General features: G+C 46.5%; 1 protein-coding gene across 6 annotated transcripts in view; it reads left to right on the plus strand.

The window, feature by feature from the left end:
• SPTBN1 (spectrin beta, non-erythrocytic 1) overlaps positions 1-21,679 on the plus strand; it is a 115,479-nt gene that overhangs the window by 43,898 nt on the left and 49,902 nt on the right. The window contains exon 1 of one of the 6 annotated variants that reach the window (XM_005525472.3): positions 2,973-3,482. The exons of 4 other annotated variants lie outside the window; for them this stretch is intronic. In XM_005525472.3, the coding sequence (XP_005525529.1) occupies positions 3,374-3,482 (109 nt within the window). In that variant the 5' untranslated portion in view covers positions 2,973-3,373. Of the gene's footprint in view, positions 1-2,972; positions 3,483-21,679 lie in introns of those variants that run through there. One more of the 6 variants, XM_088052662.1, reaches the window with a different exon arrangement.

The following is a 21,679-nucleotide window of genomic DNA, read 5'->3' on the forward strand; positions in this document are numbered from 1 at the left end:
CAGCAGTGCCCAGCAAAGCAGCAGGAAGGTCCTGGCAGCTGAGCCTGGCACCTGGGCCTGCCCCAGGAGCTGAACCATCATCAGCAAAGTCTGTCACATCTGCTGCTCGGGGGACATTGTTCATCCCAAATGCCAACCTGGATGGCAGCACAAATGAGGTCAGATATTCACAGCAAGCACTGCTGACAACATGTCAGGGTCTGGTGTCTCTGTTTGCCAAACCTGAAACAAAATAAGCTCAGTTTGAGCACAGGTTCTTGCCTTTTCCTTTAGCTTTCCCCCCTGCTTGCTGTGTAGCCTGTATTGCTCCATACCTGCTGCAGTTCCTTCCCTGTAAGGTAATGTTTAGTGCTACTGGGCAGGCCAGAATTGGGAGGAACAGAGAGGGGACAGGGACAAAAAAAAAAAAATCAAACCATCAACCCCAAATTTTGTTCAGTATCTCCTGAAGCTTGCCAGCTTCAGTTGTCCCACAGGGGACAAGCTGAAATGTAAATTTATGTGTGTGGTGTTAATGCTTCATGATGGGGTGGGTAAGGCCAGTCTGTGTTTTATATGGGCCTAAGCCAAATAATTATTTTTAGTTTTTAATATTTTCTTTTAATATTTTTAATAATGACCACGTGCATTAGTGCATTGCCTGCCAAAGGTTTTGGGAAAGCCTTCAGCTGGGGAAAAGTTCCTGACTTATGGCCTTCATGGTGTTAAAAATGCTCCAGTTTTGCCGTCAGTCACTTGGACTTCAGTTTTACCTTCTGAGCTCACATAGCAACACCTGTTTGCTCAAGGTGGGACAGAATGAGTTGATATGCCTGCAGGTAGGGCCTGGCTGCCTGCCTGCTCTTGAGGGGAAGGGTTTGCATTTAATTATAACGTAGGTCAGGCATGGCAGGCAAAAGCTGCTGTTGGTAGGAAGCTGCAGGAGAAATATCCGTGATGGAAATAAGCCTGTACTTGTGTGCTGGGCAAAATGTGCTCCTCCAGCTCGGCAGAGTTCACCTTGCTGTTAACAGCCCAGCTTACCCAGCTCTGTTCCTGGGAATTCAGGAGCCTTTGGTACTCCGTGCTGCCCTTCTTCCCTGGAAACCCCATGGCCAGGGCCGGCATGTGGGTGCCTGTGTGCTGCAGGGACAGCTGGCTGCACAAAGATTAGCAGGGGAGGGTTTAGCAGGAGCCTGCCACATCAGCCCATTGTTGTCTGGAGAGCAGCATCCTGCCTGCTGGGGCTGCAAGTGCAGGTGCTTCCTCAGGTCCCCCTGACGCCTTCCAGACATGTTTTTAGGGCATAAGCCTGCAGGGCCTGCTCTCCTACACAGCCACTGTCCTCCCTCATACTGTAAAGCCTGTCTGGGGCAGCTCAGGAGTCTTTCATGACCAAGTGTGGGTAGTGCTGAAGGGATTGAAGGCCAAGTTTCAGAAATGTTTTAGGCTCTACTTGAAGTGTGCTGTAGTACCAGGAGTCTTGTGAAAACACAGCTATACTGAAATAAAAGGGATGCACTGAAATACCCCAGTAAAAGCCCTTCTCTATCAATATAAGTAACTCTGGACTAGAGCTGTGGTGGTGCTTTAAGTAAAGCAGTATAGTTAAAAGCCATAAATAATTTAAATGCATTTATGACCTCAGGAGCAGCATGCCAGACATTTTCAACAGTCCATGTGTTTTTGGAAACCCCAGCTTCAGTTGAGAAGTGTCGACTTCCATCACTTCTCCCTAAATTGGCAGTGTTCGTGGTTGGACTTTGTGCACATTTGTTCCCTGGTGTGCTGGTAATGGCTGGTTGAATTTCCACCTGGCACCAAGCAGGACCTTGGGCTGCAGTGACTCGGGGGAGTGGGCTGAGCTTCTCCCACAGAAATTGTCCTCACAGAAATTATTATGACTTAAACCTTGTGAAATGATGGTATTAAAACAAAGGCAACATTTTGAAATGTTTCACGAAGGGATGGAGTGGGAGGAGGAGAGAACATGGATTCCAGTGGAAAGGAATTTGGAAATGCAAGAGAAGAAGAAAAGAGAAAACATTTGTGTGAATATTATCAGCAGTTTTTAAAATGAACAGGCAAATGTTATATACTGAGACTATGAATGTGGAATTGACCTTTTAATTTTACTTACAACTTAGGGCTGGGAGCTCATGTCCCTGAGGGAAAACTGACATCCTGTATCTAATACCATCTGCAGGAACTGACTTCCAGGGCCAAGCCCAGCTGCTGCTGCTGCTGCTGCTGCTGCTGTGCACGTTTGTATTTCGGCAGGGTATTGAGGTGCCTGTCAGAGCTCGGCGAGGCATCCTTATTTACGTTAGAGCCCTCCCCCTCAACGCACAGCCCATTAATCTTGCAGTAATACCCAGCACACTGATAACTGGGCAAGGAGCCACATGCACAGGGCATGTCAAAATCCTCAATATCGTCAAGTAACATAAACCGAAGTGACAGGAATTGGCTGTTTAAAGAACCTTTCGACAAAGCTTTCGTTTGTTCCCGGTGTGCTGGAGCGTACATCTCCCCGCGTCCCCTCCTCGGCTGGTGCTAAATACTGAATGAGCGCTTCTGTGTGCGTGCGGTGCTTCTGCAAGCCGACAGCCCCGCAGATAAATAAAGAAAAGTGCCCTCCTTTTCAAGTGATAGTAATCTGAGACTTTTCCGTTACATGAGGCTCCTAACAAAAGGTTGTAATTCCAGCAGCTTCTCTCGGGAAGGTACCACCGTGCTCGGCGGCGGTGCCGGCAGCGCGGGCCGAGACCCCGCGGGCAGCCGCTCCCGGGGCGCGGCGGAAGGACTCGCTGGGGCGTTGCATGAGCTGGGCCGCTCTTCCCCTGCTCCGCCGCCCCTTCGCCCTTGGTACAGCCTTCCTTTCCTCCACCGTGCCGTATGGTAATCGAGTGACATCAGCCCGCGCCCGGGCGGCTGCTGTTTATATTACAAACCAGCAGAAAGGTCTGAGGTGTGCGCGGCTCCTGGGAGCGCCGGCCGGGGCGGCAGCGCGTGGCTCCATGCTGCCTTTACTTCGGCCTGAATCGCACGCTTGCTTTTATTTCACTTGGTTTCGCCAGAGCCAGAAGAGCATTTGAAACAGATTCGAGCACTTGAGAGTTGCCTGTTGTGGAACTGGTGGGAAAAAAAAAACAACAACAAAAAAACACCCTCCTGGTGCTTTAAGTTTGAATCCATTACAGAGCTTACCGCCAAGCCACACTGCTGGATTTTGAACCGAAGCTGTTTTATTTACTTAGGGCTCAGGGGGGAGCGTTTTCGCTAGGGACTGACGCCAAGCTACTGGAGGAAGCTGGGATTTACCTGGATGTATGGTAAAGAAACTTGTGGTTCCTTTATGCTGCAGTTCACCGTATCTCTGCGCTACCTGTAAATGGAATTACAAAAATCAACCAGTATGCCCGGGCCGTTGTCCCCAGGATATGCAGCTCAGGTGCCGTATAACTATAACCAGTTAGAAGGACGATTCAAGCAGTTACAAGGTAAGCCTGTGTGGGTTTTTTGGAGGTGTTGCCCTGCTATGATCCTTGTAAACATGTTAGTCCGGCCTTATTCTCATTGCACCAAGGTGTTAGTGAGAGCGGACAAAATTGGTGCTGTGGGAAAAAGCTCCGAGTTCTTTTAAGGGATCCTGTGTGGCTTTTCAGACTCCGAAGGTGTCCCCAGCCTTGCACAGGGTTAAGGTGTGTGTCCAGCCTCTGAGCCACTCAGCCTTGCAACGAGGACTAAGCCAGACCATGTCTCTTAGAACAATAAGGGGGAGAGTGAGGGAGCAGTCTTCTATTTATTTTATTCTTAAATAAAATACAGTTAGAAGTGGCCATTAGTCATAAATTCTAGCTGTGTTTGGGTGCAGTTTGCAGTGCAAGGGCCCTTTCCAACCCCTGTGTACCTTCTGCAAAGGCGGAGGGTGGCTTCACTTCTTCAAATGAAGAACAGTTGCATAATTCCCTAACGAATTAATTTCCTCACGCATAGATATCTGAGAAAGTACTCGTGTACTTTTACATTCCCAGTTTTCTTTGCTTTTAGACAAGGAGAATGTCCTTTAATATCTTCCCATTGAATTCCCTGTCTGTGTGAGAACCAGAGGTTTCTTTTGGGGGTGCCGTATGCTCTCAGCAGGGAGGGTAGGCCTCGGCCAGGGCTGCAAACCCCCGGTGCAGGGGGCAGGATGGTGCCCAGCAGCTCCGTGCCCCAGGCAGGGTAAAACAAGCTCTGCTGTTTCTCTGTGGAAGACACAGCTCAACAATGAATGAACTCCGGGATTGCAGTTGGAAAATAAAAAAGAATTCTTCACTGAAACCAAACCTCCTCCTCCTCTGGATCCATGTGACTCTGGAGATAGTCCCAGAGCAGCCTGAGTACAGCGAAGTGCTGCCCTTCTGTGCATGTTTCTTCATTTACTCTGGTCTGGGCTGCAAGTGTGGTCTGTGGTTCCTGTCAAAGAGGGGGCAAGAGCCTGGTTAGTGCAAAGAATGTTCCTATTTGTTGGCTTAAGGAGGGAGGGGAAAAAATATCTTTCATTCATTGCACTTGGTTTGTCTTGTAAACTGGCTCACAGCAATGGCTGCACGTTGCGTGTAATGAGGCAAAATGACAGAATTCTAAACACCGGGAACATGGAAATTCCTGGGACAAGGCATGGAAAATTCAGGCTCCAAACTTGCACACCAGGGAATACCTTAGAGGCTTTATCTTGGGACATCTGTCAGATCTTAGGCTTCGGTACTTGTGTTGGAAAGAATTAAATTAGTGGCATGAAGAAAAACCTGGCTCATGCCTCTTTCTTTGCTGGTTTAGTTAGCAGTCTAAAGAAGGCAGATTTTATCATTTTCTGGGTCACTGCTTCAGGAATCCATTATCTGTGTGTTTACATCACACTGAAAGAGGAAAGCAGACTGCATTGTTGAGAGCCCAGAAAGTGAATTTTCCCTTCAGTGGAATGCACCAAGATGACTTAAAAAAAAAAAAAAAGTTAAAAAAAGATGCAGTGCTCTCCCCAAAGTACTGCAATTTCCTCCAGCAGAAGAGATAAAGTGCAGTAAATTCTGTGCAGTTTTGCAGCAGACCATCCTGTGGCTGTTTACTCACATCACAGGCTTGAAAATGAGTGCTGCCACTGATCTTGTTCAGGGTGGAGCTTAGGTGCAGGCAATGTTGTAAATTATGCACCAGATACTCCATGAAATGGTAAATAACCATACAAAATATAGTGTGTGATGGAAAGGGAGTGGCTTAACTCTGCTGACACAGAAGAGGTCTTTGCTCGGATTAGAGGCTCTTTGCTTGAGGAATGTCCACAAAGCCATTGTTTTGGGGTTGTAAGATTTTCAGGGGGTTCTTGCTGGAAGGCTCTGGTGTGAACAGGGAGTGTTCTGTGCCACTGGGTAAAGCTCAAGCCCAGCAAAGATAAGGTGAATATATCTCATTTTGTAAAATTAGAGATTTATCACCAGTTATACCTCTTTCACAATGGAGGTGTACAAACAAGAGCAGATGCATTTCAAATAATCAAATACTCTTCAATAATTGTTTCACCCCTCCTGCTTCTGGTAGGAGGCCTCTCTGCAGCACCACCAGCATTGCCACCACACAGATTACTCTAAATTCTGCTCATGTCCTTCACACACTGAATTTACCCCTCTTCTCTTCACAGTTCCTACAGTTATCATGTGAGTCCCCAGCTTTGCACTAGATTATATCAAGGCACTGTTTAGGTCTAGTGAATGTTGGGTTTTCCTCAAAAAAAGCACTTGGGAGTATATTGTTTTGTCTAAAATAACACAGAGCAAGTGCTCAGGTCCTGTATGAAGAGAAGTCTGAATCAGCAAGGAGTAGAAGACGACTCTCTCTGGTCTCCTCTTTCCTAAGACAGACAATACGTGAGGTTTGACACTGCCAGCTTCACATGAGGAGAGGAGCCAGCCTAATTCTGCCCCAAAATGCTATGGACAAAGCAAATTCCCATCATATATGATTCCCTAGGCACTCCTATGTTCCAACTCCTTTAAATGCCTTGAAGTGATGATTGTAAGGGAACGCTCTTTCAACTTGATGAGGCTTGTGGGGTGATTAAAGCAGATTTTCCAGCTCAGTCCTGCTGGGGTATGAAGGCAGTGCATGTTGTGGGACCAGACCGGCTCCTTGTGCACCTGGAAGGGTCACCTGGCAGGGGATCCCAGCTTCGATTTGCCTTGATGGGCCAAAGAGAAGCAGGATGTGGCAGAAGGCATTGCTAGGGGTGAATCAAGACTGTGTCAAAAGAAGCCCTGAAGTCCAGTGTACAATAATCCAGGAGTTCAGCATACCCAGTCCTTGTGCTCGTGAGAATGTCGGCACAGGTGTGAGGAGGAAAATGCTTTAGCAAGTTGTGTTTCCTTTATTAAATTTCAGTAAGTTCCTACTATGCTTAGTTCAGCCGGTGCTGGAATGATAAGTGAGCGATACTATCAGTGGTTGCTATCATCTTAAACCTAGGTGTGGAGTTTTGGTTCTCATGGCCACTCGTGCAGTAGAAAGGGATCAGGTTGCACCGCTGCAGTTGCTCGCTGCAAGTAAAGACAGAACCCCAAAACTTGTTTGTGGGAAACACGTTGCCATGGAGCTTGTGCAGGTTCTTTCAGTGGAGAAAGTCTGTCCTGCTATACTGAGGAGTTAAATGCAAATCAAAGCAAGGTGTGTTGTTGTTTTTATAAAACGAAGGCTATCACCCGTGCTGTGTTAATGTGGCAGGATCCTGTGGATCGGCTGGGCACGGGTGTAGGAGCTGGCAGGAAGAGGTTAATGCAAGTCAGGAATTCGGAAGGAGATCCCTGCAGCTGTATCTCCTTCCAGCCAAAGGGGGCACAGGGAAGCAGCTCTCAGCACTGCTCCAGGGGCTCTTTCCCACCCGGTTAGCAGGACAGTGGTATTTATTAACATCTCTGCCATTCGGGAGCTTGGTGACTCTATCAGCTCCTGCCCTGTCATTGGGAAGTTGGGTCTCAGCCCCGGGGCTGTGCCCGAGGTGTGAGATTTCCAGTGATAATTACAAATGTGAAATCTTGAGGGGTGGGGGTGAGCTAGGTTGGCACTGCTTGTAAGTCCCAGAGGAAAGGCAGCTTTCAAAGGGGCTCTGCCGTGTGGGACATTTCAGGTTTGGGCATTTTGTAATGCTGCCTTTCAGGCTGGACACCGGAGACTTCAGGGGGAGCCTGGTGTGTTTTGGTGCTCAGGCTGCATGAGAGGAAGTGCCTCTATTTTGCACCGTGTTAGAAATAGTGTTTGAAATATGTTTGGAATAAGCTGTAGGAAAGGTGAGCTGCCTTTCCCATCAGAGCTGTTTAAGATCAGTTCTAAGCTCTGTTTCATGGGGATACAAGGCTGTCTGTGGCTGCACAGCGCTACTTGCACCAGGAAAGGCAATGCAATTGTATTTTGGGTGTTTGGGGCAAAGCTCCTCTCTCTGATGAAAGAGCCTTTCAGCAGGGGAGCTCCTTGGCTTGGAATCCTTTGATCTGCAATGACCCAAAGAGGTTTGGCATAAAAAGAGGCACACGCCACTTCAGTTTTTAAGTGGTCACTATAATCAGCTTGATCGTGTATGAATATATGTGTGGGTTGATTCCCATCCATACTGCAGGACAGCAGGAAGATTTTCTTGATTTTCTATTCTCGAGCAGGGCTTTCCCACAGCTTTTGCTGCAAGAAAATCTTCCCCCAAATCTCATTCTATGCTCAAGGTTAAACAGGGAGCTCTTGCTGCCAACAGAGCAGCTGCAGGAGTTGCAGTGCTGTCCTGCACTAGGGCAGAGACACCCTCTGTGACACCAGGATCCTTGGAGTTCCTGCCGTGGGTGCCCTTTGAGCAGCCAGTTTCAGCAGCCGCCTTCCTGGTTGGGAGATTTACCTTGCCAAGGCTTTGAGTCTCCTGGGAGCAGTGACCTGCATAGCTCCAGGCACTGATTACTGACCTGGGACACCCTACTTTGTCTACCAAATGGGTCACTGGCATTTCTTGTCATGGTAATTTCTGTTAAAGCTGAAATGCAGGGAGGCTGAATTTCATTCTGGGTGAAATGTGTCTGGGTTACACAGATTTTTGGTTTACCCTTCCCCCTCAAAGGTGGAAATTCCTGTTCATGTGGCAAATTTTGCTTGATTTTCTGGTGTCTGTGACACTCCAAAGCCTGAATGTGTCACAGCATTCTTCAGTCTTCTGGTTTGGATGAAAACCTGAGCACAAGCTGCACAGTTGGAAGCCCTGTCAGATTTGCAAGGAATTTTAAAGGGACCCCAAACTCTTAAATGTGCATTCCTGTGATAGCTGGGCCCTTATTCCTTCCAGTGCAAAGATCCCTGCAAACATATCCAAATCCTGACTCAGTTTTTCGGCAAAAATTTACCTTTTCTGGTCATGGCTTTTGGTACTTGTGGAAATAGGGAAGGCAAGTTAAAGGAGCTAAGAGTAAGGTATTTCTGCTCATGTAGTCATACAGGTCAAAAGTAAACATTTAAATTGGATTTGGCTTCTCACTGAAATAACTGTGAACGTTTACAACTCTGAGCCGTTGGCTCGGGTTTTTTGTTGTCTGTTCTCTTCAGTTTTCTGTTTGTAACATTTGGGTTTTTTAAACTGTGTGTGTAAGGAACTTAATTTAAAAACAATCAGAAATCTCAAGGTGCTGTAGCCTAATTTTGTTTTAAAAAGGGCAATTCTGGAGCACTTTTTGGGGCTCTAAAATGAAGTAAACAAAGTTTGTCAGCAGATATTTTCACATGGGACAGCAGGGTGTTTTGAATACCCTGGAGGGAGATATGTAGCCAGAGTAAAATGATTTGTGCTCAAATGGTGTAAATCTCCACAGCTCATGGATCTGGGAATGCGGCACAGGAGTCAGCCCTTGGGTGTTTCTGCATTCCACGTCTCCAAGAAGCTCTGTGTCACAGACCATCCCAGTGTTTCAGGGGCATGTTGTAATCACCTGGGAGTACAGGCTCCTATTCCAAATATTTTTCCTATCCAAAAGCCCTATTCAAATGGATTGTGGGTTTTGCCATTAAGTCGTGTGGAAAGTGGGGCAATAAAACAAGCCTATGGACAGAGATGAAAGTGGTGATAAAACAACAGAACAATGGTTGTCTTCCATTCCTGAGCTCTTTCCCAATTTTGGTTTGTGACTTCCTCTTTTTCCTTTCTTTCATCTCTGTTTTCTGTTGGGTGCATGCTTTGACTATTAAAGTGGATGAGCTGCTACCTAAACTTAGTAGAAATGGTGAAGAAAATAAAATTGCGTGATTCACAAAATCCCTATTCTCTCTTCCTTCTACTAAACTCCACTTCTGTGAGATCCCAGCACAGGGTGTGGGGTTTGGTAATTGCACCACTTCTGCTCAGAGTCTGAATTTCATGATTATTTTGTTACTAGCAGTTCTGAAGGTCTTTTTGTTCTTGTTTAACTTGAATTGAGAAGTATTAAGTATCAGCTATTAAGTAGCAGGGTATGACAATTACATCATTTCCTCATGTGAAAATGAATTATCTTCATTGAGTTAAAGGGTTTGGGAAAACTCTTACACCAAATATTGGAAATTAGTTTTTGGTGACTTTCAAAGCTGTGGTGAAGGAGGTAGAATATCATAAATAAGGTGGCTGAGAATCTACTTTGCTCTTCCCACAAGAAATCAAATCTGAAATTCCATTTGGATGTTTATATCTGGGCCTGGCAGGTAATGGCCTTTCTCTCAGTGTGATTGTCCAAGTGAAGTGACACTTCATCAAAGACTAAAGTTGTTTAATGAGTATTAGTAAACAACTCCCACTCAAAACGAGTCCTTTTAAAGTAAAGGGTCATTTGTGGAGAGAGTAAGAAGCTGGTGGATTACTCTGCATTCCAGCAGCTCTGAAATTCAGTCCACCAGGAGGGAGGTGGTGGCCTGGCGTGCAGAAGAAGAGGGCAGCTACTGAGCACAGGGGAGCAGGGCCTCGCTCCCAGCAGTGCCTCCAACATGTCACATCCCTGTCACATCCCTGTTGGGAGCCACTGTGGGCCTCCTGTCCCCACAGAGAGCCTCGTGCAGCTGAGGAGAGCACGTGAGCACAAAATTGCTCACTGCTCCTGAAATTGCATCGAGCTGAGTCCTCACATTTATTTCTGCCAGAGGAGAAAGGCCCAGAGGGATGGGAAAGGCCCAGAGGGATGGGGAGCACTCATGCTTGTGACTTGTGATGCGGAGCCTGAGGTCGCAGCAGCCGGGAGAGCCCACACTCACACAAAAGCCCTTGTGCACTTGCTGCTGGAGCGAGGGTATCCTGGGCTGAGAGCCTCCTTTGTTGGGAGAGCGCTACTGTAGCCAAACTAATATTAACCAGGCTTGGAGCCCTGCTCAATGCCCCACTGTTCCCGAGAAAGGAGCTTACAGAGAAAGGCCCTTCAGTGTGCAGGGAACAGCACAGCCCGGCAGACACGCAGGCAGCCACTGGGACGTGGTCTGGGGGCCACGCTCCTGCCTTTCAAAGGGCTTGTGAAAGAGCTGGCATTACCAAGTGGCCTTTTCTTGGGATAACTGGAAGTGCTGATAATTCCCTGTTCGGTCAGGTTTGGTTTGTTCATAAAAATATAAGCTGGAACTTGAAAGGACAAGCCCAGTTACACCTAAGTGCTGAAGTGACACTGGCCAGGGTCAGTTTGCTCTTTGGTGGGAATCAGTAGCATGCACAATCCTGCACTGACTTCAGCTAAACTGTCAGGGGACGAGGTCACAAATATGATTCTTATGTATTATTTATATTAGCAAAAAAGAGATGTGTCATCCCAAATGGCATCCTACAGAATGCATATTGGGTGTCCTCGCAGAGACTTCAAACATCTCTGCCTACAATATTGCCAAAATGGCCAGGCATGTGCTTCTTAGGATTGCTTTGGTTTTGAGATTAGTGGCTTTAGGTTCTCTTGCCTGTTTTAGTTCTGTTTGGGACTATTTTCAGGTTGAGGAGCTGGAGAACTGCTCACCAGAGGGTCAGTGAAAAAGTGCAGTGGCAAGGTTCAAACATGATCTGTGTGACCACAAGTGCTCTAATCACAGACAGAGGGTGACCTTATGCCTTCAAAGATTAAACAAAACATGTGGTTACAAAGAGATTTAAGAGTTTATCTGAACAGAATAAATGCTGGCTGCCCTGATTTTTCTTGGAATGAAACCCTTATGGTTTAATAAAGATACCTCAATTTCATTTAATGGCTTGGCAAACTGCAGAAAATCAGCCAATATGCAGCACCCACTTCTCAGATAGTCTAACCCAATGCAGCCCCATTAAAAGGAACTGCACAAACAACGCAGTGCTGAGGGATTTTGTCTCTCAATTTCACTCCTATTCCTACATTTTTCTTAAATAACAGCTCCCCCTTGGTTTCAGCTTCTCCGTGCTAAGACCATATATTGGGTTCCACCTTCTCCTTTCAAAAAGCCTCCAAAGTCCAGTTCTTAATGCTCATTTCATCTAGGAAGTGTTTCCAGTTTTTGACAATATGATCTGATTATGATTTGGTTCCAGGAAAAAAGAGAAGTGAAAACCTGACCATCCCATCTGTAGTCAATGAACTACAGTTTGCTTTGGGTAATAATTAATTCTACATCTACTTTAGTATCTTTCCACAGTTATTTGGAGGGAAGATAGACCTTGATAGTGCAACGGCTGCTTTTTTCAGGGTGTGTTCCTCTGTTCCTCAGCTCAGATTGCCTGGCAGTATAATGGGAGAGACTGCTGTGAAATCACGGATGTGACTGTACTGTGATTGCAGGCTGACATGAGTAAGAGCCATTAGGGAATGGCACTTAAGGCAGGCTCTGAATAAACAGGGGAGGTGTCTGGAAACATCAAATATTGGTGCTGTTCTGAACTTCTGACCTTTCTGTTATCCTCGTCACGGGAAGTTCAATAATTTGGGTTATCTTTACCTTTGAGTGCTGAGTGTCTCGTGTTCTCCCTCCCCGTGTCTTTGTTCACCCTGTGGGGCATGAGGTGAGTTTCGTCCTCAAGGCCTCCCCTGGGATCAGGAACAGAGTCACTTCTAGCTCAAGGAAGTCACTTCAGAAAACTGGCAGTGCCTGCAGACTGTTTCCCAACTGTTCCCTGGGTGACATCCTGGCCACTGTCACTTGTGCAGGTGCACTGATAATCTGGACCTGGTTGCTCTTAGCTGTAGCCTAAGTCCTTCCAAGAGGAACTCACGGGGTGAGATGTGGCAGTTATGGACCATTTTTCCCATAAATCCCCTGCTGCTGATATATTACTACATGTTTCTCTCTCTGCCTCTCCTCCAAGATAGATATGTCTGACAGGGTATATAATAAAATTCTCATGATGTAAATATTATTTACTGGAGCCTTTTCTCTTAACAGTTGACTTGCACTGGTGTTTGCCAGCACACTGATGCTAACAATGCTCTGTGCCACTTGAAAGATGCTCCTGTGTCCTCAGCGCCTGGCGCCAGCCGTGTTCCAGCTAATTCCTCACTGCACATACTTTTTTCCTAAATAAAAGCAGTCACAAGTTGTCCTGGAGAGCAAACAACACTTAAGGACACCTAATATGTAAAACCTTTAACCATGCAGCATGTCCTGGCAGTGCCATCCCCCGCAGGGATGGATCGGAGCTCTGCCCTGGTGCCAGCAGAGCTGCTCCCCGGGCTGGGACAAGCACGGCATAAAACAGAAGCTCCAAGGGGACTTCCCCCTGTTTTCCCCAATGACTGAAATGGCTGGGCAGGGTACTGTGATCTCTGCAGTGCTCGTTTCAGGGTGCTGGGTTTGTGGCTGTCCTTTCCCTCTCTCCAGCCTCATGTGCATGGCCCATCCCATCCAGTTCCTGGCAGGTTTCAGGTGGCTGTGTGAGCCACCTAATACCAGAACACCTTTTGTTTTCTGTGCTGCACAACTCAGCTCTCCCTTCTGGTTTAGCTCCTGTTGCCAAGTTTAGAAACATTTCCCTGGCATCAGCTGCAGGTCACGGTGGCCTTCGCTATCAGGAGTGTATTCATGGGACTTTGCCTTTTGCATAAACATCTGGTGCATCTGAGTTAGGCTGAAATGTGTGAAGTGTGTGTAAGTTTGGAGACCCGAAAATCAGTGAGTTGTGACTGAGGCTTCAGGAACATCCAGATGAGTGTGAGATGCTACAGTGCATCCTCATGCCTGTGCAGCCCTGTATCTGTGGTTTGGAGCTGTGTAAGATGGGTGCAAGCACAAATAGTCTGTGTAAATGTGCAGTCATTCTGTGCTTAACCAGTACCTGAACAGTGTTCTAATGGCAGTGCTGTTACACTAACAGACAACTGGGAATGTTGGGTAGACACTCAACTTTCAGAAGTTGCTTTTCCTTTATTAATTGCCATTACCTCATAGTGTGTTTGGGGCTTTATTCTGTTTTTTGGGGGTTTTTGAAGAAAACACCACATCAGCAATTCACATTTTGATGGGGAAAAGCCCAGACTATGGAGACGATATGCAACATGGCTGAGGAGGCATCAGTGAAATGGCTGTGATCAGGAACCTTTGAGTGCTTTTATCATTTTCTCATTGTGCTAAAAATGAAAGAAAGTCAAGGTAAATACTTGGGAGCTCTCCTGGATCCCTTCCATAGGAGCCACACCTTTGTCCCTATGTAGGCCCTTCCAATTGTTGCAGTTAAGGCCTTGCACAATCAGTACAACTCACAAGTCCACTTTTAAGACTAGAAAAACAAGAAACAAGTGATGTTTCTTGATGAAGATACACATTTAAGGTATTCAAAGTATATTTTTACCCTAATTTCTTCAAATTTGCATCACCTTTTAAATCTCAGAGAGACTTTCGAGGGTTTCAAACAAAGAGATTTTTTCTGGTACTGCTTTGAAAGTTATTGCCTGGGCAGGAAATACTGTGCTGGAAAGGGATCTCTTTTCCCCACTCTTGCATAATTCCAAAGGCTAAAATGATTTTGCTTAAATATGCCACATTGTCCCACAAGAGCAGATCAGTAAATGACCTTTGGATTGGAATCAAACAGGCTAGTAAGAAAATTTTGAGGCGAGGAACTAGAATGCATGCACAACTTGTTTGTGCCTCAGAAGCCCCAGTAAAGTGGGTGTGGCATGAAAGGAAAGATTTCTTATTATTGTTACTTTTTTAATTGCCACATGGATTTCTTAAAGGACTCCTTTACTATACAGAGTGACTAGTTGGAATGTGTGCTCAGGTTGAGATCATGGTTCAGTTTTCTGGAGCTTTTCTTAAGCAAGCAAACAGGTGAAGGTATCAGTTCTGCCAGTCTCAAAAGACACCAACTCCAGGACTTTCTTGGGAGCTCTGCATGATGGGTTTGCAGATTAGAGCCAGAGAAGATTAGGGATTTTTCCTCTAATGCTTCTTATTAGCAGTTTGTCTCAAATCTCATTAAAATGAATGCATTTTTAAAACTCTCTTTTTAGAAATAAAGGCATTTTATAAACACCAAGGTTCCTTCAGTTGCACAAGTGATTTTTATTGTAACGTACAGTATTTTTGTTGCTGTTACTCATTCAGTTTCCACCTTTGGGATTTAGTTTGCTGAGCTGTGGTCTGGCTTACCTGTGGTGCCGCTGCTTTTATTCAGCATCCTGTCAGCACAGTGTAGTGCATCTGACTCTACAATATGGCACACAATTAACAATAGTAAATTATTGTGTGGCCATGGAAACTGCAGGAACTAAACACATTTTTCAGCAAGGCTATGAATTCAGCTCTTATTAATCCCTGATCAACGCAGTGGTTATTTAAATACATGTTCTTCCATTTAAAATATTTCTGTGATAATGAAAATTATAATTTAGCAGCAATTAATTATAATGATAACATCTCTGAGCAGAGAGATTTAATATTTTGAAAGGATTAAATGCAGTCATTGTAGATTTCTTTATTTTCTATTCATGCTTCTCTGTCATTAAGGTGAAATTAGATTTAAACATGAAACCAACAAAGGTTTGACTTTCTTTCATCTGTTCTTCCTTCTGATTGCAGTGAGTTTTTACAGAAGCACGGTCAAAACATACTCCAGCATTGACTTTGCTCTCCATATAATGTCTCAACTTGTGCCTCAGATTAAAAAAGAGATCCCGCAGCCCTCTGAAATCCCTCAGTGGGAATCCATAGGAATACTGGCAGTGCAGACTTCTGGCCTATTCTTGTTTAAGCTTGCTGGAATTCATAGATCCACACAATACTTCATGTTGGAAGAGGAGTTTATTTGGTCCGGCACACTTGCTCAAGGCAGGGGCAGTTCCCATGGTAGATCAGATTGCTTAGGGATTTGTTCTCCTGGGTTCTGAGTCTCCCTAAGGATGGAATTCCCACAGCCTGTGGGGAGGTGGTGTCCCAACACCCTCACAGTGATGGCTTTCTCCTGGATATCCCATGGGGATTGCCCTTTCTCGGCTCCCCCCAGCCTTGCATCCTGGCAGGTCTCCTCCCTCCAGGGTGGCACGTGCCGCTGCAAGTGGTCACCCACAGTGCCAGGGTTTGCTCAGGAAGAGAGGGGATTCACGGTGCACTTTGCTGTGCTCCCAGGGAGTGCTGAGTCCTGATGCTCATCTCTTTGTGGCTCATCTGTGGCTAGTGTCAGTTACAGTCCTGCATTTCCAAAGCCCTGGCTAACGAGGGTCCCTGGTGGGCACACAGGACCAGTAGGAACTGCACTGTGGGAATAGCAGTGCCAGCAGTCTTCCATGAGAGCAGCTGCATTTCTTGCAGTGCTGAGAAGAGGGAGGATTGCTGAAAGGAAAAGAGAAAACCAGAAATAATAAAACCCCCCCAGCTCCTTCTTCCTACCTTTGCTTTCTTTCCCATAGACAAGTGGGAATCCACTGTAAAAACCTCATTCTGCTGGGTTTGCTGAACACGGAAAGAAATAAGATGGATCTGATGTAGGGAAGTACCTGGCATGTTCCCTGCCCATGCCAAGCCTTGCTCTCATCCTCATTCAACGCTGCCAATCAAAGAGTGGTTTGGACAAGTACAGAAAAATGTTTTTGTCCCCCTCAAAAATCCCCTGGCACTTCCCTGCATTATGCATATAATGTATTTTGAAGGAAACTGCCAAGACCCCCCCAAGATTGTGTGTACTTGAAACAGTGCAGTGACCTCAGGTTTTCATTGTTCTTCTGTGGGAATTTCGCAGTCAGTGTCCTGGGACAGGCAGATGCTTTTTCCATGCTCCTTTTGATGAAGTGATTTGTTTCTTACGCAAAAGGGAAAAGTGGCAATAAGCACTGACATCAAATCGGCCGTGAGGGGGTTGTGTCCTTTTGTGTAAAATGCCAACAGCACAGAGACATTTTCCATGCTGCTTTTTAAAGGAGGCCCACTTGAATGCTGCACGTCATGAGGCCAAAAAGTTACTTCTTTATTCGTCTGTACTTCTGCTGTTTTGCTGTAGATATGGTTTTGTAACATCTTTCTTCAGAAAGGAGGAAGAGAGGGTTAGAGGAAGCCACCAAGATGGTTAGAGAGATGGAGCTCCTCTCCTTTGGGGAAGGCTGAGGAAAAGAAGCTTCAGGGTGTCCTGACATGCCTGAAGAAGGTACAGGAAAGATGGAGAGAGATTATTTACAAGAATCTGGAAGGACAGGGTAAGGGAGGATGGCTTCATACTCACAGAGAGAAGGCTTAGATGGGATATTGGGCGGGAATTCTTCCCTGCAAGGGTGGAGAGGCCCTGGCACAGGTTACCCAGAGCAGCTGCGGCTGCCCCATCCCTGGAAATATTTAAGGCTGGGCTGGATGGAGCTCTGAGCAACCTGGCCTTGTGGAAGGTGTCCTGTCCCATGGCAGAGGGGTGGAACTGGATTATATTTGAGGTCCTGCCCAACCCAAATCAGTCTGTGATTCTGTGATACAGTTTGGGGTTCAGGCCTTGGTCCTTGTGATCATTTTGTTCAGCAGTTGTGTGCAACTCAGCGTAGGTGGTGGTGGTTGAAGCTGAAGGTGGGTGTAGGTGTTTCCAAGAGCAGCACCCAGAAGTGTTAAAGCATTTGAATCACCCACTAGAAAGGTGGTGTTTCTGTAGCTGCTTTGTGTTTCATACTGAAGATCAAGCAGTCGGTGGGGTTCCTGGAGAAGCAGAAGAGCAGCTGAGTGGCTGTGTTGCTGTAATGGGCCCTGTGATGGGTGTTCTCCACGGAGAGAGATGAGCATGCTGTGGGAGATGGTTACACAGGTTTGTATTCCAGTCCCCCGAAGTTAAACCAGCGGTTCACACAGCCATCACCAATGCAGGGAGAGCTGGGCTCCTTTAAGTCTGCTTCAATGTCATCTTCATCTTCTGAATTGAAACAAAAACTATAAATCTAAAGCTGAGTTCTTCCACCAGTTTAATCTGCTAAACCCAGATGACTTTTATGTTTTTTTGCTGTGAGAGGCTTTACAGTAACTTTCTGCAGATGAACATAGTCATTCCTGTACATGAATCTGCATCTGGCTTGTGGAAGGTTTATTTTTGTGTTGCTGACACCAAAATGCCATAAACTCTGTGTAAAAATAAAGACAATGAAGGGACCAGCCCTTCCACAGCCCATAACGCTTGGCTGGCTCCCGGACATTGTTCTGTGCATCATGTCATTGTGTGAGGGAGGTTTAGTGCCATCAAAGAGAGAAAGCAGCAGAATTGTTTGTTCCACATACTGCATTATGTAGCTTTCCCTTTTTTCTTTTCCAGAGCATTTTCAGCAGTGAAAATGGTCACATGCTGTAACATTTATCAGGGAAGGGTAGATATTTAATAGGATTTAGCAGCTGGCTGGTGCTTCCTAGTAAAAGTGAAAGGATTGCTGAACACACCCCTGATTTCTCCACAATTGTCTCAGTGTAGCAGAGTAGGGAAAGCAGCAAAGATTTTGCTCCTAATGAAATCACCAGCTAAACACAGCACGAACAAAATCCCCTCATTGCTTTGTCATCTTTGACATTGGCATTCGAGTTCTTGTTTAAGTCATGCTGGAGCACGTAAAAGCTTTGGTGTGATCTCACAGGTTTGGATTGGAAGTCAGTCACTCCACAGATTACTTTGTGCCATAAAATAACCATTAACAAATGCATCCTATTTTCATGAGAATGATCAGCTGCTCCACTCCATTCCTCCATGGTAAACTGTCAGCAAGATTAAAGTGAAGGAGATTCAATTTTCTAAGCACTGGACCCACCCCACGTGGATCATGTTCTCTGTATGTCATGTGTAAATTTGACTTCCTACAGGTTTTGTTCTAGTTTTTTCCCTGCCCCTTCATGTGTGTACTCTGGGCTTGTGTTTCCTACATTAAGCTCTGTTTCTTCCATTTTTATCAATCCCAAATTTCAGTCCTAACCTGTCATCTGCAGCTGGAGAAAAACAGCATCCACTGCTCAGTTTGTTGCTATAGGACACCTGACTATTACGAGAAACTTGAATGTTAAGAGAAAATTTCCTTTTCTCTACTGATAGCTAATAGTAATCTTTCCTCCTTCCTTCATTTTCTTCCTTATAGATCAATTCCAGTATATTTCCATTTAGACTCTGTGCCTGGCTGTGGATGCTTATGCATTGTTCTCTGGGCTTCCTGATGCCCAAGGACTAATACAGCATGTGTGTGACCATGTGGAAAGGCCATCATTTTGGGAGTGTTTACCCAAGCCAGATGTTTCTCTCCTCAGCTGATCCTCAGTGGATACAATGAGGTGCATTTTACCCTCTGGGCTATATTTAGTGGTGCATCAGTTCAGTGCTTTGCATAGCTACACACCCCACAAGCCGCAGTCCCACAGGGGGTCTCACCCCAGGGTGGAGCACAGAAACCCAGCCTCAGCCTCCTTCCCCAGCCCGAGGCACAGCCCAGGGCTGCTGGCAGTCCCCAGCTTCCTCTGAGCGCACAGCTCTCGCTTTGGACAGGGAATCGAAGGAGCAGGAGCCATCAGTGCTGTTTGTCAAGGTGCTGACAACCTGGAGTGGTGACCAAAGGAGCTGTGTCAGACCTGCTGAGGGCTCTGTGTGCCTCAGGGCTGGGCTGTTCCTGGCTGGAATACCAGAGGCTGGAGCCATGTTGGAGTTATTTCATGTTCTCTATCGCTCTTCACTTACTCCAAGCAGCAGTGAAGGTTATCACAGCACATCTGTTGGTGTTGTTTACTGATAAAATCTTATTTGGTCACCACATTCTGGTCCCAGTAGCTGATCTGCCCTTCCCTCACACATCTTTCTCAGCTGGAAAACCTCTAAGCACAGCTGGAATTTGTGTAGCTGTGAATATTACTGGCTATTTCACTCCACATCCTCGTATCTGTGAGAAAGCATAGGGTGATATCCTGCACCCTGAACACCAGCAGCAGTGGGAACGTTGTTCTGTGAAAGGAAGCTTTGTTTTCTCTGTGCTATAAGGATATGATCTGGGAAATTCTGGGAAGCTGTGGATAGTGGATATCAGCAGAAGTGGTGTGCTCAGAGCAGCGCTCAGCTGATCTCTGAGTCAGTGGATGTAGCGGTGCTTCATGTAGGGCACACACTGGATGCTGTAGTGAGAAAATTAATCATTTTAAGCTGAAGAAATTCCTTCCAGCATGGAAGTATAAGAGGAAACCTGCAGGAGATGAAGCTTTTGGAGTTAGGGACTAAAAGTCATGTGGAATTTGTCTTGCTTGAGGTATTGCAGGGATCCCTGGACAGTGCCAGTGCCAAGAGCAGCTGCCCTTGGTCTGGGCTCGGCAGGGAGGCTGTTGGTGCCACTGATGGCTGGGCTGTCCTGAGGAGCTGAGAGCCCAGCAGCAGTCCCAGACTGCTCCTTTCAGCTCTCTGTGCTCCAGTTTCACTTTTGGGCTCCTTCAAGAGCACCCCTTTGCTGTGTGGAGGCTTTTGCTGCTGTCCAGGGGCTGGTGAGAGCTGTCACACATCCACAGGCATTTTACCTGTGCAGGGCTGGCAGCAGCATGGCCCAAGCAGATTTGGCACTCCATTTGAAAGGGATCCAAGGTCAGTGTGTTGGAAATGCGGTTTGACTGGTATGGGAGCGATCAGGGTGTCTGGGAGCTGTTTTTAGCAGGCAGGTGGCCGCACAGGTAACCTTTGCCACGGCTGCGGTCAGTGCTGCTGCACACAAAGGCCCTGGGGTCCATAACGCCCGCGGCTTGTGGGAGTACACAGGGTCACGGGGCCCACGCCGCTCTCAGCCAGCTCCTGGAGCCCTGCCTTTCCCAGGGCAGTTATTAAAACAAATTCACCATTATTCTGGCACAGCCCCATTGAGTTCACCCGGCAGAGCTGAGCGTGTGACAAGGGGGGTGGTGTATGTGACCCCCCTGGCACTGTCCCGCACTGGGGACTTGGTAACTGAGCTCTGGGCTCTCAGAAAGTGGACTGCATTTTTGTTGGATTTTTTCTCATCAAATTAGTGGTGGAAGAATGGTGTTCCCTCAAGTGAGGAAGGGGTTAGAAACCTGTTTGTGATCCTGTCCAGCTCAGTTTATGCTTTCAGTGTACCAAGTGTGGTTTATTTACTAAACTCCTAAACAAAGTCAGTCCTTGATGCATCACAATCACAGTGCTGCAGTTTGCGAGCCCCTGTCTGGTGGTAGCATTGTCATGGGGCCTTCCGCATAAAGGAAATTTCCTTCCCAGTGTTGCTTCAAGATAAGTTGGATTCTCTATTATCGATCCTGCTCTGAGAGCAGCTTCCGTTTTCCTGCTGTGCATGTTTTGCATGTTGCTCATTTCTCTTTACCCTTGGGAAACAAATGTTTTCACAAGCGGTAGGACACTTGGAGCTCCACCCGTATCCTCTCTCGTTTAATTAATCTTCAAAATCCGTAACTGTGTTTTTGAAAATATGAAGGACGTTTGTCAAAACCATCGCATGAGGTTTGTAAATAGCGCTCAGGGCCCATGGCTGATGTTAAATCCCTGGAGTCACCACTCATGGATGCACCTGACTCTTACTGTGGAGGTTTTTGCACATTAAGAGAGTCACAGGTGGGTTGTTTGCTTAACCAGCTTGTCAGGGCTCTAAGCACCACATTTCTGTACCTATCTTTCTTTATCTGAAACATACAACCAAAATTCCTTGGTTTTAATTCCGTGTGTGTTTTAACCTGGAACTCCAGAGCAGAAAAACAGTTTATCAGTTAGAAAGGGTTGATAAAAGCATTGCAAAAACCTGCTGTCATTGTGAAACACCATGTAGAAATAATCAGGAGCGGTTTTAACATGACCAGCACCAGTCACACCACTTTCCAAATGGGCTTGGTTTGCTTTCCCACGTTGTGGGAGTGCAAGAGGAGTGAAGTGATGCGGGGTAAGAAGGGCTGTGCCTTCTCCCTCCAGGGGCTTCTCTGGCTGAGAGTGTGGATGGGGAATTAGAGCCATGCTCTACGTGTGCCAAGCGCAGGATAAAGCCTGGCCTTGCTGGGTGAGCACCCCATTAGGAGCCTGAAAGAGCTGCTGTGTCTCTCCAGTGGCATTTTTCTGACATAAATTGCTGCTTGTCCCCAAAAGTTGGCAGCGCCATGTGGGGCCCAGCCCTTGTGTGGTGCCACAGGGTTTTCCCATGGAGCTGCACACAGACAATCAGGGATCTCCCTGCTTTGGGCCCTGCTTGCTGTAAATCAGAGATGGGAAGAAAGTGAAAAGCCATGAATAGCTCCAGCACTGAAGCTGCTGGAGCTC

Source organism: Pseudopodoces humilis, chromosome 3 (genome assembly GCF_049639895.1).
Source record: "Pseudopodoces humilis isolate 2021_Gansu_Grassland_sample_001 chromosome 3, ASM4963989v1, whole genome shotgun sequence".
In the NCBI taxonomy this organism is placed as follows: Eukaryota; Metazoa; Chordata; class Aves; order Passeriformes; family Paridae; genus Pseudopodoces; species Pseudopodoces humilis.